This window comes from Xiphophorus hellerii, chromosome 22 (genome assembly GCF_003331165.1).
Source record: "Xiphophorus hellerii strain 12219 chromosome 22, Xiphophorus_hellerii-4.1, whole genome shotgun sequence".
NCBI classification, from domain to species: Eukaryota; Metazoa; Chordata; class Actinopteri; order Cyprinodontiformes; family Poeciliidae; genus Xiphophorus; species Xiphophorus hellerii.
The window spans coordinates 17,471,418-17,485,533 of NC_045693.1; the positions used below are offsets into that span (position 1 = coordinate 17,471,418).

Genomic DNA, 14,116 nt, shown 5'->3' on the forward strand with positions numbered 1-14,116 from the left:
CCCAGATGAGACACACTTTACGCCTCTTGTAATTCTGCATTGATAGCAGCTTCATGAGTTATAGTGTTCATTTGTATCATGCATGACTGACTCGATTTGTGATTTATAGATTCAAAGATTCAACAAAAAATGTAGAATACAAACACAATTTAGAGACAATTTAGCATGTGAACAGGAGAGACTAGTCAAACTATTTCAACTGCTCAAATGAAGTAAATTGAATTAACACATAAATATGAGTCTTCATTTAAAATTAAGCTAGATTTACAAAAAGGGTCATATTGCTTTAGTTTTCATAAATTTACAGGGAATATTAAATGGCAGTCTACCTTTAACATATGCTGAGCAGCGACAACAAGGGGATAATATGTACACCGTGACCAGGATTCCTGTTCTTTCATTTATTAGAATATGTTTACCCACTCCTTTTCCCACAGGAACTTTTTGTCTTGTCTCTCCTTTTCATCTTTTCTCGTGATTCCTGTCTTGTCTGCTCAATTCTGCAGCTCTGTTTTTTAAAAAAAAATCATTGTTATTTTATTTGTAAATGTAGATATACTAATAAACTGGAGTAAGATGTAAAAGCTGGTGAGTTGGAGACATTCATATTTAAATCATGGTCAAGATCTTTCAACTCCTGTACAAGCAAAGAAACAAAGCACAAAAAAAAATAAAAAATCATGGGGGAACTAGAACAGTAAAGTATCAAAGCACTGTATTTCAAAGTGAAATGAAGCGTTGTGAGCTGGCAGTTGGCAAGGGCGGACAGTGACAGTGGTGCATGGGCACTGTTTGATGTCGTGAGTGGGAAGAATGACATGCCGTCCAAGGGAAATACCCACTCTTCCGCTCAGTGGAGGAATAAATTGCTGCTGGATGGAGAGAAATGTTGAAAAATAAGGAAAATAGTGGTATATTTTAAAAATCTAACAATTGGCAAAACGAAGAGAACTGAGGATTGACCTGCCTTTTAAAGGATTTCCTGTCTGGCTGATTTACAGCACGTATGTTTGTTCCTCCTGATTGATTATAGTGTGACTTAAATGAGACTCGCAAATGAATACACTTTGGTCATTTGAGAAAGGCGCCTTAAGTGCTGCTCTGCCTTCTTATCTGAGGTGGTAAATACACTTGAAATTGCCTGTTTTCTGAGTCACATTATGGTGAATTTGCAAGAGTAATCATAAAAGGTACACTTATCAGTGACCCATTTTTCAAGCGTGGTTTTGTAACTGTGAAAACTTACAGTCCCTGAAAGTTACAAGAATAACTATAAAATTGACATTTCTTACCAAGCATTTATGAAACATTGATTTACGGGGTTGAAAGATTGCAGGAATGTTTCATTTTGTTTTCAGTGCAGCTGTACGCACAAAGCATTCATAAATTGAGCGACCAACAGAAACCTTTATTATCCATTGTTAAAGACAATTAGCCATTTTTTGTATTTTCTTATTTATTTATGTTTTTTGCATATGGTTGCGTACGTCCTGAAATGTCACCTGCCTGAAAGCTGAGTCAGTCAAACACATTGTTCTTTTCTTCAAACTGCTAATAACAGTGTATTTCTTTAAATGTTATATATTTAAATAGTAAATAGACGTAACTAAATGTAACAGAAACTAAAGTTATACAGTGTAATGGCTGAGAAATAATTACCATAATAAGGAACCAACTGTCATAACTGCAGGCTTTCAGTTTTATCAACAAATTTGAAACATTCTGCAGACATTTGACCTCTGACTTTTCTACTTGTAATACCAACTCTTATTTTTCCTATCTCATAAATTACAAAAAAAAACATTTCATAGTAAAAAAGTAATGCAAAGTAAATTGTCTCCTTGAAAGTAGTGATGATGGATAGGAGCTCTGTTTTTCCTTTTTTATTGTCTGTATGTACATATAGAGTGAATGTTTTCGACCGTGTTTAGTAATTTTCCTCTAACTTATCCACTCGTTATGTGTTAGATTCCAGTGCTTTAAGTTGGTAGAGTGATAACATTTCTAATAACAAAAAAGAAAAACGAACAAAAAACAAAAACTAATGCAGAGCGCAGCTGTTCATCCACCTGGGTTTCTTTGATAACTCAGGAAAGCCGTGGAGTGTTTGTGAACATAATTGCGGTGGTTTGTAAGGTTGTCTGGAGAGAAAAGAAGCTGTGGCCTTGTGGCAGGTGAGTCTGGCAGCCTCGGCTATACCTGCAAAGACTCTTATTAGATGAAGGGGAAAAAAACAGTTATTTGGATTGACAAGAAGCTCTTCCTTCATGGTGAGAACAGCACAATTGAGTTTTGTGATTTTCTGTGCACAAATCAACACACAATGCAACATCTTTAGAGTTACAGGAAATTCTCTTTTTGTTTCTGCTTCAATTTCCCAGCACATTTATTTCATTCTGCTACTGTTTTGTTTTAACATTTTTTTTTCCCTTTGAGCTCACTGCTTTCTTCTGTGTCATTTCTCTGCTTCTTGTACCCAGGTAAAGAAAGTCTTCGAACAGGAAGGTTTCAGTCGTCAGAAGCGAGGCTACAGAAATATCAATGATATTGAAGTGAACATGAGTGACCCTCTGTTCACCAAGCAGTGGTACCTGGTGAGTAATCAGCCGAGTAGCTGTGTCCGTGCTTGCCTGACCTTTCTCACCAGCCCACATTGTTCCACGCTAATTACTTGGAATCCAGGCGTTTTCCACTCTGCTTGCAGAATCAACATTGTTACTCATTCTTAGATTAGTTTGGCCAAAACAGAGATGTGTAATTTCTGCACTTGTTCATGCCAGTGCACCCCCCCTGTTGTGCTCATCCTTAATGGCAAACATGACTTTTATGCAGCAGCAAGCTTGCCTTCATTCATTTGAGGCAAAGGAGGCACATGCTGTATCGCTGACATTTATGCCCTTTCCTGCCTTTAACCTTCATCCTCTCAGCACCGAACCAGCCATATCCAATGTTATTATTCCTTCCGGTGCATGCAAGCGTCCTCTACCATAGCTAATATCCTAATGGTGGCTCACCTGGGTGCCATGACTCATGAATGTTCTCCATGTTGTCCAGATAAACACAGGGCAGGCAGATGGGACCCCCGGGTTGGATCTAAATGTGGCTGAAGCTTGGGCACTGGGTTACACAGGCAAAGGAGTCACCATCGCAATCATGGATGATGGTGAGCTTTAAGCTGGTCTTTATTGAACGGTCTGTAGCAATCGCTAAGCTTGTGCAGAGCCCTCCATTGGTTTGATAAATACAATAACTGTTTACGACTCAGACAATATTTTGCTATGATATTTTGGGACAAATTTTCTGCAGTTGATAGAATATATAAATGAGATTTCTTTTTTCAGAAGAATAAAACCATTTCTGTTCGATGAAATTTTACTATGTCAGAAACATAATAATAATCAGTGATTTTATTTAACACTGCAGTTATTTCAACCTTTACCTCTTCAGCCAAATTGTTTTAGCTATGTAATTAAAACAAAATTTTAAGTTATTAACATTTATATTTTAGGCGTTTTGTATGGAGAGCTCTTTCATTAAAAATGTATTAAATAAATGCTGTTTATGCTGTTAAATTGATTTTATATTAAATAATTCTGAGAGACAGCAAACATCAGCGCAATAAAACTTTTAAGCTTAATGTTCTGCCTTGACATAATAAATATTTGCATGACAGGATGATCAGAAACTTTACTTTTTGCTCCTTGAGTAAATGTACATGACTGTCTGCATTTATATGTTAATGAGTTTGAGTAAATTGTTTTGAAGACATCTTTGCCTTTGACCCAGTTTTCTTATCTTTATGGCCTTTGGTAAAAACATTTTTTAGCTCTCTATTATAAAAAAATTTAACACGTTCATTTGAGTGTTAAAATAAATAAAAAAAGGCCATCATGGTCTTTTTGTTCAAAAAAGTTCAAAACCTTTTCTGACAGACTTACTGATACATTTTGTTTGCACATTTAAGTAATAATTGTCTTGACAGAACCTACAGTAGTTTACAATTTTCATGGCAATTAAGAACAAATACAATTGACGAAAAGTACACTATCATCTTTTATTTATTTACTTAGGCTCTATTGCATCACTGATTAATGTCTTATTCCAGGTATCGACTACCTACATCCAGACCTGGCATCAAATTATGTGAGTAGCTTCGTGTTGTTGAATGTTCTTAATTTTCTTTCATTCCTTTGAAGGGCTGTTAATAAGTGAAGCAAGGGTTGAGGATTTCACGGGCCTTGTGTGACTTCTCATTGGCACTGACAGATGCTCTCTGAGTTGCCTTCATGGCTGCCGAGTCTCCTTGTATCCCTGGAGGACGCAGAGACAGGCAGCCGGCCAGCCAAGCTGTTTAATGTTAATGCACAGCACACTGTGGCAGACACAGTGGCAGGCCGATCTGTCACTAGCTGAGATAATGCCAGGGTAGTTGGTGCTGCATAATGTGATGTTTTATCTCTGGAATACTGATAAAACGTTAAAGGACAAGAAGGATTGTGAAAAAGAACATAGTGATGAAGGTTTCATCTGACTTCTACAGTGACTGCATCTCTGCGCGTCTGGCTGGCGAGTTTTGTTTATCTTGACTCGTTGGTTTCTCTTGTTTTAATTTACAGTTTACTCACTTTTCTCAGACTTGAGCATAATGTTGTATTGATAACCCTGGAGCCTCTAGTTTTTCCTTCCACCTATTGGTTCTTGCTAAAATGCACTCTGTGCTAGATTTACTGTGCCTTGCAAAAGTATTCACACCCCATCACCTTTTGCATTACATTATACCCACAAACTTCAATGTATATTATTTGGGTTTTATGTGGAAAACCAACACAAAGTAGTGCATAACTCTGAAGGGGAGGCAATATGAGACATGGAATTAAATTTCGTCACTTAAGAAATTAGAAATCTGTATTTACCCCAGTTTAATCTGACACCACAAAATACAATCTGGTCCTACTGAATGCCTTCAGAAGTTATTATCAAATACTTAGGACTTAGTTCTCAAACAATATTCCAACTTTGAACATCTCATGGAGCATTTTTCAATTTATTGGTTAAAAACAGAAAGTGCAGGCCACTACTACATTCCTACCAAGACAAGGTCATCTACCAAACTTGACAAGTCTCAAGAGAGGAGGATTAATAAAGCGACCTGTGGTGACTCTGACTCTCACTATTGACAGGACTGTGATTTGGTATGCCTTCACAAATCTGACCTTGATGGAAGAGATTCACGAAGCAAGCATTGTTGACATGAATAAAGCCATTAGAAATCCTGAGTGCAGCCACAAGACATGTGGTGACACAGTAAGGTGTTTCATTCAGATTACGTCAAAATGAAATTTTTTAGCCCTCATGCAAACTACTACGTATCGCAGAACACTGAGTAAAACATTTTATATCAGCCGTAACAGCACAGAATCTACACTGTAATATAGCGATACTTTTCTTCAGCAAGAGTAAAGAAGCTGCTATAGAGAAGTGATGGCAAAATGGGTGCCACTACATGACAGGGCAATCCTTAAAAAAACGGTCAAAAACTAAGTCCTTCAGATCGGAGTGGAGGTTCACCTTTCAGATTTTAGAAATATACCCTAAGACAATTTTTTTTTGTGTGAGATTGTTTTCTCTCTGTGTGCATGTATCACTCATCACCATGTTTGCCTGGCTTTGCATGCACCCGCCTGTGAACAAAGATGAGCTGTGGCCCAAAAATAACATGCAGACTCAGCCGTGGAGATGCAGGAGCATGCTTCACTAGATTGATGCATCACGCTGTGCCGTAGATGTCTTTTGTAGGCGTGTGTGTGTGTGCGTGGGGGGGGTGGGGGGGTGGGGGGTGTTCATGTGTGTGTGTTTCTTTCAGTTAGATGTTACCCAGAAAAAAAAAAAAAATAGCACAGCATGACAGATCCGGTTTTGTTAACGTTGTCATGGTGTTTTTTAAACCTCCTACTATCAGCTGAAAGAGAAATTTCATAAAATATAATTTGAGCTCATCACATCTTTTAGTTCAGTTTTAATTGAACGCATTTGGGTATTTCCACATTACATTTTGTGCTTTGGTGTAACAATCATTCAGGAAATGCTCATATTGCTTGCAATAAGCAATTCCTAACATGGTGGTTTTAATTTCATGGCACATTTACCAGTAGATGTCAGCAGGCAAAACACTGTGATGAGTTTTGGATAAAATAGATCTTCATGGGAATTTACAACAAATTGATACAACTTCCAGTATGCTCATTTTCTGCTTTTGCTTATTTTCTACTTTTATTAAGTTCAATTATTTTAATGGGTGCTAGAGTTAGATCTGTTTTCTGAATTTGGTTCAGTTATTTATTTATTTATTTATTTATTTATTTATTTATTTATTTCATCTCTCCACTTCCCACACATGATCAATAAATCTACTGGCTACAGAGGGGGATTTCTCAGTACCAGTAGGATTGATAGGTGACCTTCTTCTCCCTCTGCCTGCTAAATAAAACATGTGTAAGAGGAGAAAAGGGGAAATGTGGAGTGTTGTGTCACCTAGCGGGACTCTTACTGTGCAGATGGGAAGTTACCATTTGAACATACTGATCAATGAAAATAACTGAACATTAGAAGAAGTTAAAACGAGCAATGTTATTCATACAACTCGTCAGCTTTCCCAGCTTCAAGATTAAGCTATCAATCGAATGGAATTTTTAATTGCCGTGATAAAATAAAGATATTAAGCCCATTCCTGATTGTGAAATCTGTCTATTAAATAGAGCAGCATATTACCCGATTACCCTGAATACCAGTAGATATTTCTGTATTATAAACCCAGAATGTTATGTATAAGCCAAGGAACTAACATGTGGTACGGGGTATAACTGTACACATTTAAAGAAATTGTATAATTTTAAATGTAGATTAGATAAATGTGGATCAAAAAATTAAGAAAAATAAAAATATATATTATACTAATTGTAATAGCATTACAATTGTATCATTACATTTCACCAGAAAAAGAACGAATTAACAATTTTTACCCTTTAAAAAAATGATCAATTGTCAACATGGCTTTACGGTCATTTTTGTACATCTATTCTGTGACCCTTAATTTTATCTTACATAACTTTTGACCCTATTTAATCATAACAGCTATGGTGACCCTGAAGAGAAAAAGCTGAAAGAGAATAAGACGAATACCACTAATATTAGCTGTCTTATTTAAGAAAACACAGATAATTCAGAATAGGTTTTAATCATTTACAAATGACAACCTATGTGCATTATTCAGCTACAAGAGATGCAAACTATCACAGATAAAAGCATCAAGCTTAGCGTCATTTGAACCAGTGTGCAAAAAGAGAGAAATCAGTTCTGCCATGTTCAGAAATAGCTCTGAATGGTTTGGAGAAGTCAAATCACAAATCCAAATATTGCATGTGATTAGTATTAAGATTATTCTCTAATAAAGATGGAGATTACCCAGTAAAGTTTATGATTAGTCTCAATCTAAAGCTGACTCACTTTTTTCTTAGTGGTATTGTTTATTGGTTATCCTGGCAGAGAGGTTCGGCATTACTGTCACATTCATGATGGGTTTGGTTAGAATTATGGACCACAAATCTAAATGTTTTTATATAATTAAGTTCAGACATCCCTGGTAATATGCTGAAAGATGGCAATGCATTAGTCTGCTTCAATTTGTAGGCATTAGAAACAGCTGAAACAGAAGCTTGATGATAGGACCAAGATAATCAAGATGATTGGAGGAAAACTGCACTCCCTTTCTTCTCTTTCAGTAATATCTATGAATTACCTTGTCATGCCTTCTGAAGCAATGAAGAACTTTTGATGTATTTTTCTTAGATTACCATGCCTTAATCTTTGAAGATGAATCTTAGTGGCAGTACCATTGGTGTACTTATAACTGCATTTAGACATAAAAGAAGAAAATAGCAGCCTTACTATGGTGTGTCTGTGTGATTTTTCTTTTAGCAGCCGGGGGTTGCCAGGAACAGATGAGGTGACTAAGGCTTTAGTAATTCTGTACCTGGCTGCACTCATGACAGCAAGGAAAGAGAGTCTGATTGATAGCAAAAGATATGAGTTTGAGGTTCAGTAAGTGATCCATGGACATAGTCCCATGTTATTTATTGCCATGGCTCGAGACTTTTTACCTGGTTTATTGAAACAGAAAGAAAGTGTTTTTTTATCTTCAAAAATGTTGTTCTCCACACAATGGCAATGTTTTAAGCATTTTTCAAAGTTTTTTGTAGTTGAGCTTCTTAAACATTTTTAGCCTGCTCTTGTTTTTTAAATTTTTTTTATTGTCTTAGAAAGGAAACAAATCAAAGAAAGAAAATGTTAAACACAATAAATAAATAAAAAAAACTGTTTAGTTGATATTTAGCTCTAATACAAACAACTATTGACAGAGGCTTTTTACCTTGTCCTTGTTACCCTCCTCACATTTTCATAATATGGCAATAATAAAAAAAATTACAAATACAAAACTTATCACAAACATTAAAAAGCATTACAAAAGCCTTACAATTGCACAAACACAAAATAAGAATGTATGTCAAAATAAATGTAGCAATCTGGCTATACGTCAGTATAAAAATAATTAATATGTGATTCCCATTGGTTCAAACCAGAAGATTCTGCTCCCTTCCCGTTGTGCTACTGGCTGACTTGTCTTCTCTAATCATCAGCCAGTTGTCTGGCAGAAGCAGCAGTAACAAAACAGTCTCCTAAAACTGATCTGATATGGTTGAGTCTGCTGCCGATGGGCCGAGCTGCAGATCCTCTGTTCTCATGTCCGGAAAGAATATGTGTTACATGTAGCACTAGTACAGAACGAAACAAAAAACACGAGTATGTGAGTGAAAGTCTGAAGGAGATTTCAAAATGTCTGGTAATTACATTCACTGGATAAATGAGCATTTAACAGATGGGCATATTTTCTGTCTACTTTTTCTTTCTGCTACTGTTTATTCTGATCCTTTGACTATCGGTCATGTGAAATTAAATTCTGAGTCATTATCATCTCAGCTTGAAGTACATGCTGTGGCCAGACATCAATGTTGCCCAATGAAGATTTTTAATAAAAGGAAGACAAAGTAGGTGAATTTGCTGTCATTTCTATGTTTACTAAAAACAAAATGTTAAAACAAATGTGATCTGACATGCAAATTGTCCTCCAATAACTCATACCTCATCAAAGTTATAATACTGGGAGCAACGTGAATCAATTACAAGATTTAATTTATGTTTTGGAATAAATATTTTAAAAAATCAGTGGTTGGGCTCAGGTTTCAACTAAAATCTGACATCAAAGGCACTTAAATGAGGAGATGTAAAAAGAACATCAACAGTAGAAAAGAGAAAATATTATAAGAGGTAATGCTTTCGCAATTTGATGCCACCTATAATAGTATTATGCTTTGTAGTATAGTATTTCAGAGGGAGTAGATTAAAAATCATCTTGACTGAGAAATAAGTGACCTGAAGAAGTTTCTTGATCTTTAGCACAGCATTAAAACATAACACAAAATGACCATAATTGTTGATAAAAATGTCTGCAGAAAACACAAAATTACCTCAAAGAATATGAAAATGAATGTTCACAGCCTTCACATTATAGCTCTGTAACTGAATAAAGAACTAACTTTATTAAAAGTAATATCAGTATTTGTTTCTGAAGGGCAAATTCAAGGGTTTCGTTCTTATCTTTGGTTTTCTTTTATCTGACCAAACATATCAAAGGATTGGAATAATAGAGAAATAAAGGAACAATCTCTAAGTAAGAAACCCAGGGACTAACCACTTCATAATAAAACTCTTTCCTTCAATGTGTGAGTATTGTCTTAATGCTGGTGTTGGTATTGTCTGATCTTGGTCTTGAGTCAGCTTTGGGTTAGTTGTACATATGGCACTAATTAAAATAAGTCTGTTTTGTGCTTATGTTGGGACAAAACTTACAGAAGGAGATTTTCTTTTTCATACACTGTGATTCACTTTGAGATCACTATCTTAGTGATCTGTGTTATGGCAACTTGCTGTGCAGTTTGGACTTTGAGAGAAAACTGTTGTTTATAAAGAACTTAAAATGACTGCCAAAGAAAGAGTAACAGTTCACATTGAACAGTAACAACTATATTTAAAAAAAAAAAAAGCTTGTACCTGTTGTTTGTAAGGTTAGGACTATACAATGTAATATTTCTCACTGCCCATCTCCTGTTCATTTATTGCTTGTTTGTTTGTTTTGTCTTAGCATTTCTATTTTCATAAATGCATCACTTTGGTAATTTCAGAATGCCGATGCCAGCTACGATTTTAGCAGCAACGACCCGTTCCCATTTCCACGATACACAGATGACTGGTTCAACAGGTAATGCCCATCCAGACAACCCTCCTGTTTATATACACATACTGAGTGTGTTTTTATGTGCAAACATGTGTGCTCTGTCTGGAGTCTGCTTGCTCTGCCCTATTGATTTTCTCTCCACATAGTTCTATTAAGACATAATGCAGCAAAATAAACAGCGACATTGTCCAGCAGCGAGACAAAAGAAAACCACATTGCTTATTTTTAGTCACACAAATGGCTGCATGGAGTATGTGAAAAAGAAAGCTCCTAAGTCAATTTACTCCTCAAAAGAAATTGCGTATACTAGTAACCTTCTGTTACTAAAGCCTGATCAGACTCCTATTTCCTAGCATAAATATGTAAAAAGAAACATGTAGATAACATATAACAAATACTGTTGTATTTGCACATCTGCTTCCATTTGCCTTGATGTATATGTGTCTGCACCTCTGTGTCAAATTTAGCAGGCGGTGCTTTGGTTTAATAGCAGTTGCTGACTGCAATTCTCGCTGGCTAGTCAGCTGGTTGTTATAAATAGCTGCCTGTCTGGTGCAAGGCATGCTGGGAAAGAGGGGTTGACTCTGCAGTGTCCCTGTGGGGGTGCAAAGAGATGGCAACATTACACAGTGAACACAAAACACAGATGTGCACAGGCTATTCTGTTAGACATCAAATATTGTAGTTTGTTGCAGGACAAATGTGAGTTAAATTTCAGGATTAGAGGGTTTATGGCAACAAGATTCTTTAACTTGATCATTTTGGTATAAACAGTCTTGTTAAAGTACGACATAGAGTCTGCAGCAACCAAGGTTACAGTTGATCTGTGAAATCTTAGCTCAGACTTTTCTAAGAAGATATCATTTGCAAATTTATGCAAATTCATGCAAATGCTCACAAGTCATTTCTTTCCTCTTTTTTTTTTTTTTTTTTTTCCTGTCACCAGTCATGGCACACGATGTGCTGGGGAGGTCTCTGCGGCAGCCAACAATAACATCTGTGGTGTGGGAGTCGCCTACAACTCCAAGGTGGCAGGTGTGTGTCATGTAGAAACCTGCACATTGAAGAGAGAGGAGGGCGACCATGAAAAGATTACAACGTTAAATAATAGCTCTGATAACAGTATGATGACAGCCTCAGAGGTCTGATGCAGGTGATTTACAGAGAGAGGGAAAGCACAAAATATAGGCTGTTGTGGGGAAAATTGTGCCGAGGGGTGTTTATATGGTTCAACCCTATGCACAGAGGTGAAAATTATTCAGATTGTCATGGTGGAAAACAAAATTGATGCATAAAATTGAGATATGAAATAAGCAGGTTGAAATTTGATTTGCATGTTGCCGTGATGGTGACTGTTTTTATCTTCTTTTATTAAGGTATGCACATATCATGTTTTTTTTTTGTTGTTTTTTTTTGTAAATCAAATGGTCAAAACAGAACCGTCCGTTTTCCTTAAGTCCTTATTTAATATTTCACTGCTGTCTTCTTCCGCCAGTAAAAATGACAAACTAATAAAAACAAGATTCTTGTCCTTTTAGGCATCAGGATGCTGGACCAACCTTTTATGACTGATATCATTGAAGCATCATCTATCAGCCACATGCCTCAAGAAATTGACATATACAGTGCCAGCTGGGGACCGACTGATGATGGCAAGACTGTGGATGGACCGCGAGAACTTACATTGCAGGCTATGGCTGATGGTGTCAATAAGGTATAAAGGAATCAACCAGATGCTGAGTAGCAGCTTTCTTCAGGCTTATACAGCCTAAGACACCGGCATAGGACATGTTAATAAATAGATTGAAAATATGTTGATCTGGTCTTCTTATAAGACATTTGGGACCTATGGATATTGACCTACTGGGCAATATATCATGAAGATTTGTCTTTATTAATCTTATCTCCTGTTTGTAACACTTATGTCACAGAATTTTTCAAACTGTCTCAAAAGCTGTACCTGCCAGGGTTGGCTGACAATCAATTAGTGTATGCCACAATATCAGATGCAATGAAGGTGAAGCTGCAACACTGAGATAAACCTTGTGTTTTTGTCCACTAATGAAACTTCATACACCAAGGCAGCTAATAGGACAGGGGCATATATTTTCAGAAACTCATCAAATAGCCGGATAACTATTTTTGCGGAAGACATTTAACATATATATCATATTATAGTACGAAATTTGAATTGAAAGATGAAGAAAGTGTCACTAATTCAGCTCATCTTTTTATTTTAGCGTTAAAGCCGCCATGAATTTTTAATGCACTAGCATGCTGATGTAGAAACGTTTCCACTGAACTCTGTGTTGCTTGTTAATGCTCGGGACATTACATCAATTTTTCATTTAGCAATGCTCTTATTGAAATGATGAATACAGATAAGAAGTTGTGCAGCTACACAAATGCCTTGCTCGTATGACAGAAAGATTAAAATATCCACACTAAATACATTTTCTCTGCACATTCATCATGCTGAGAACAAAGAACACCTATTTTAGATCAACGGTAGTAACAACAACATTATTAGAGGTAGTAGCACTTGATAGTACCTTAATCTAGCCCAGTACAGTAATTTTTATAGAGACTTTACATGGACTTCCATTCATTTTTACATCCTAACCCTGTGCCTCATCCTAAACCAGTAACCAGTTACCAGTAACTGCAAACTTAATTTAATTCACACCTTAGTCCTAAACCTAAGCCCTAACACAAAAACAACACCTCTCAGTCAGTCCCCACAACGTAGGATGTGTTAGGAAAATGGTCCCTACCATGTATCAAATACAAGACCACCCACACACCCACACACACACACACACACAGTTGTAAAGCTAACAGCTACACTGCCAATTACTTGCTTGATTAATCTTCATGCACCATGTGCAGGCAGGTGCAGGCTGGTCTGAAACAACTCCATCTCAGGCAGAGTGGCTGAACAGAAGCACAACTCAATGAAGCAAACATCACTTATCGTGTAGGCCCTCTGCAATCTGCTGCTTACAGAAGATTCTAATGATCACTTACATAAGTTTCTGTGTTGGCTGTACATGATATGCCCTGTGCAGACGAGGGAAATTAGGAAGTACATTATGTTCTAGAAGCACCCAAACGAGACTGTGTGGTTTTAATCAAAAATAAATAACTGTCCTGGGCAAAAATTAAAACTCTTTATCAGAATTGGAGCCGAAAACAGAACAGTAAAATCCTAAAGCACAGCATTTAACTCAGTGTTGCTCAAACCTCTCTTTTTATGCTAACAGGACACTATGATAAGGGAGGGAAAAAGCACTTAATCGTCGGTCTTGTTGCGAAACCATCAGCCTTTTGTAGTCACAGGTGCAGCAGAGGGGAAAAAAAAGGGATACTCTCTGCCTGGAGAGACTGTTTGTTGTTTCCTTTTTTAAGACACTGACATTAAAAAAACAGTTACAGTTTCTTTCCTACAATAGGTCATATGCCCTTTTCACCTTGGCAAGAACAATTGACAATTACAGTGCTTTGAAAGACGTTTCCGCAAATAAGATTTCTTCTGCTTTTTAAAATCACATTTAGAAGTTTTAGATTATCAAACTAACTGTATTGTTAAATATTACCTGAGCAATTTCATGAGGATTTCTTTTGCGAAGAATTAGAGCTACCCTAATCAATCTGATCCTTTGTAAAAATATAATTATTTGCACAAAACACAGTCAAAATGTTAATAATTGTTTTTTTTTGTTGTTTTTTTTTTACTTGTTTAAAGTGAGTCACACATTACATACAACT

General features: G+C 36.4%; 1 protein-coding gene across 1 annotated transcript in view; it reads left to right on the plus strand.

The window, feature by feature from the left end:
- Nucleotides 1-14,116, plus strand: part of pcsk2 (proprotein convertase subtilisin/kexin type 2) — a 32,248-nt gene that overhangs the window by 10,105 nt on the left and 8,027 nt on the right. Inside the window, exons 3-8 of the mRNA XM_032553599.1 lie at nt 2,481-2,594; nt 3,055-3,163; nt 4,106-4,143; nt 10,296-10,372; nt 11,295-11,383; nt 11,887-12,062. Coding sequence (XP_032409490.1) covers nt 2,481-2,594; nt 3,055-3,163; nt 4,106-4,143; nt 10,296-10,372; nt 11,295-11,383; nt 11,887-12,062 — 603 coding nt within the window. The remainder of the gene's footprint in view (nt 1-2,480; nt 2,595-3,054; nt 3,164-4,105; nt 4,144-10,295; nt 10,373-11,294; nt 11,384-11,886; nt 12,063-14,116) is intronic.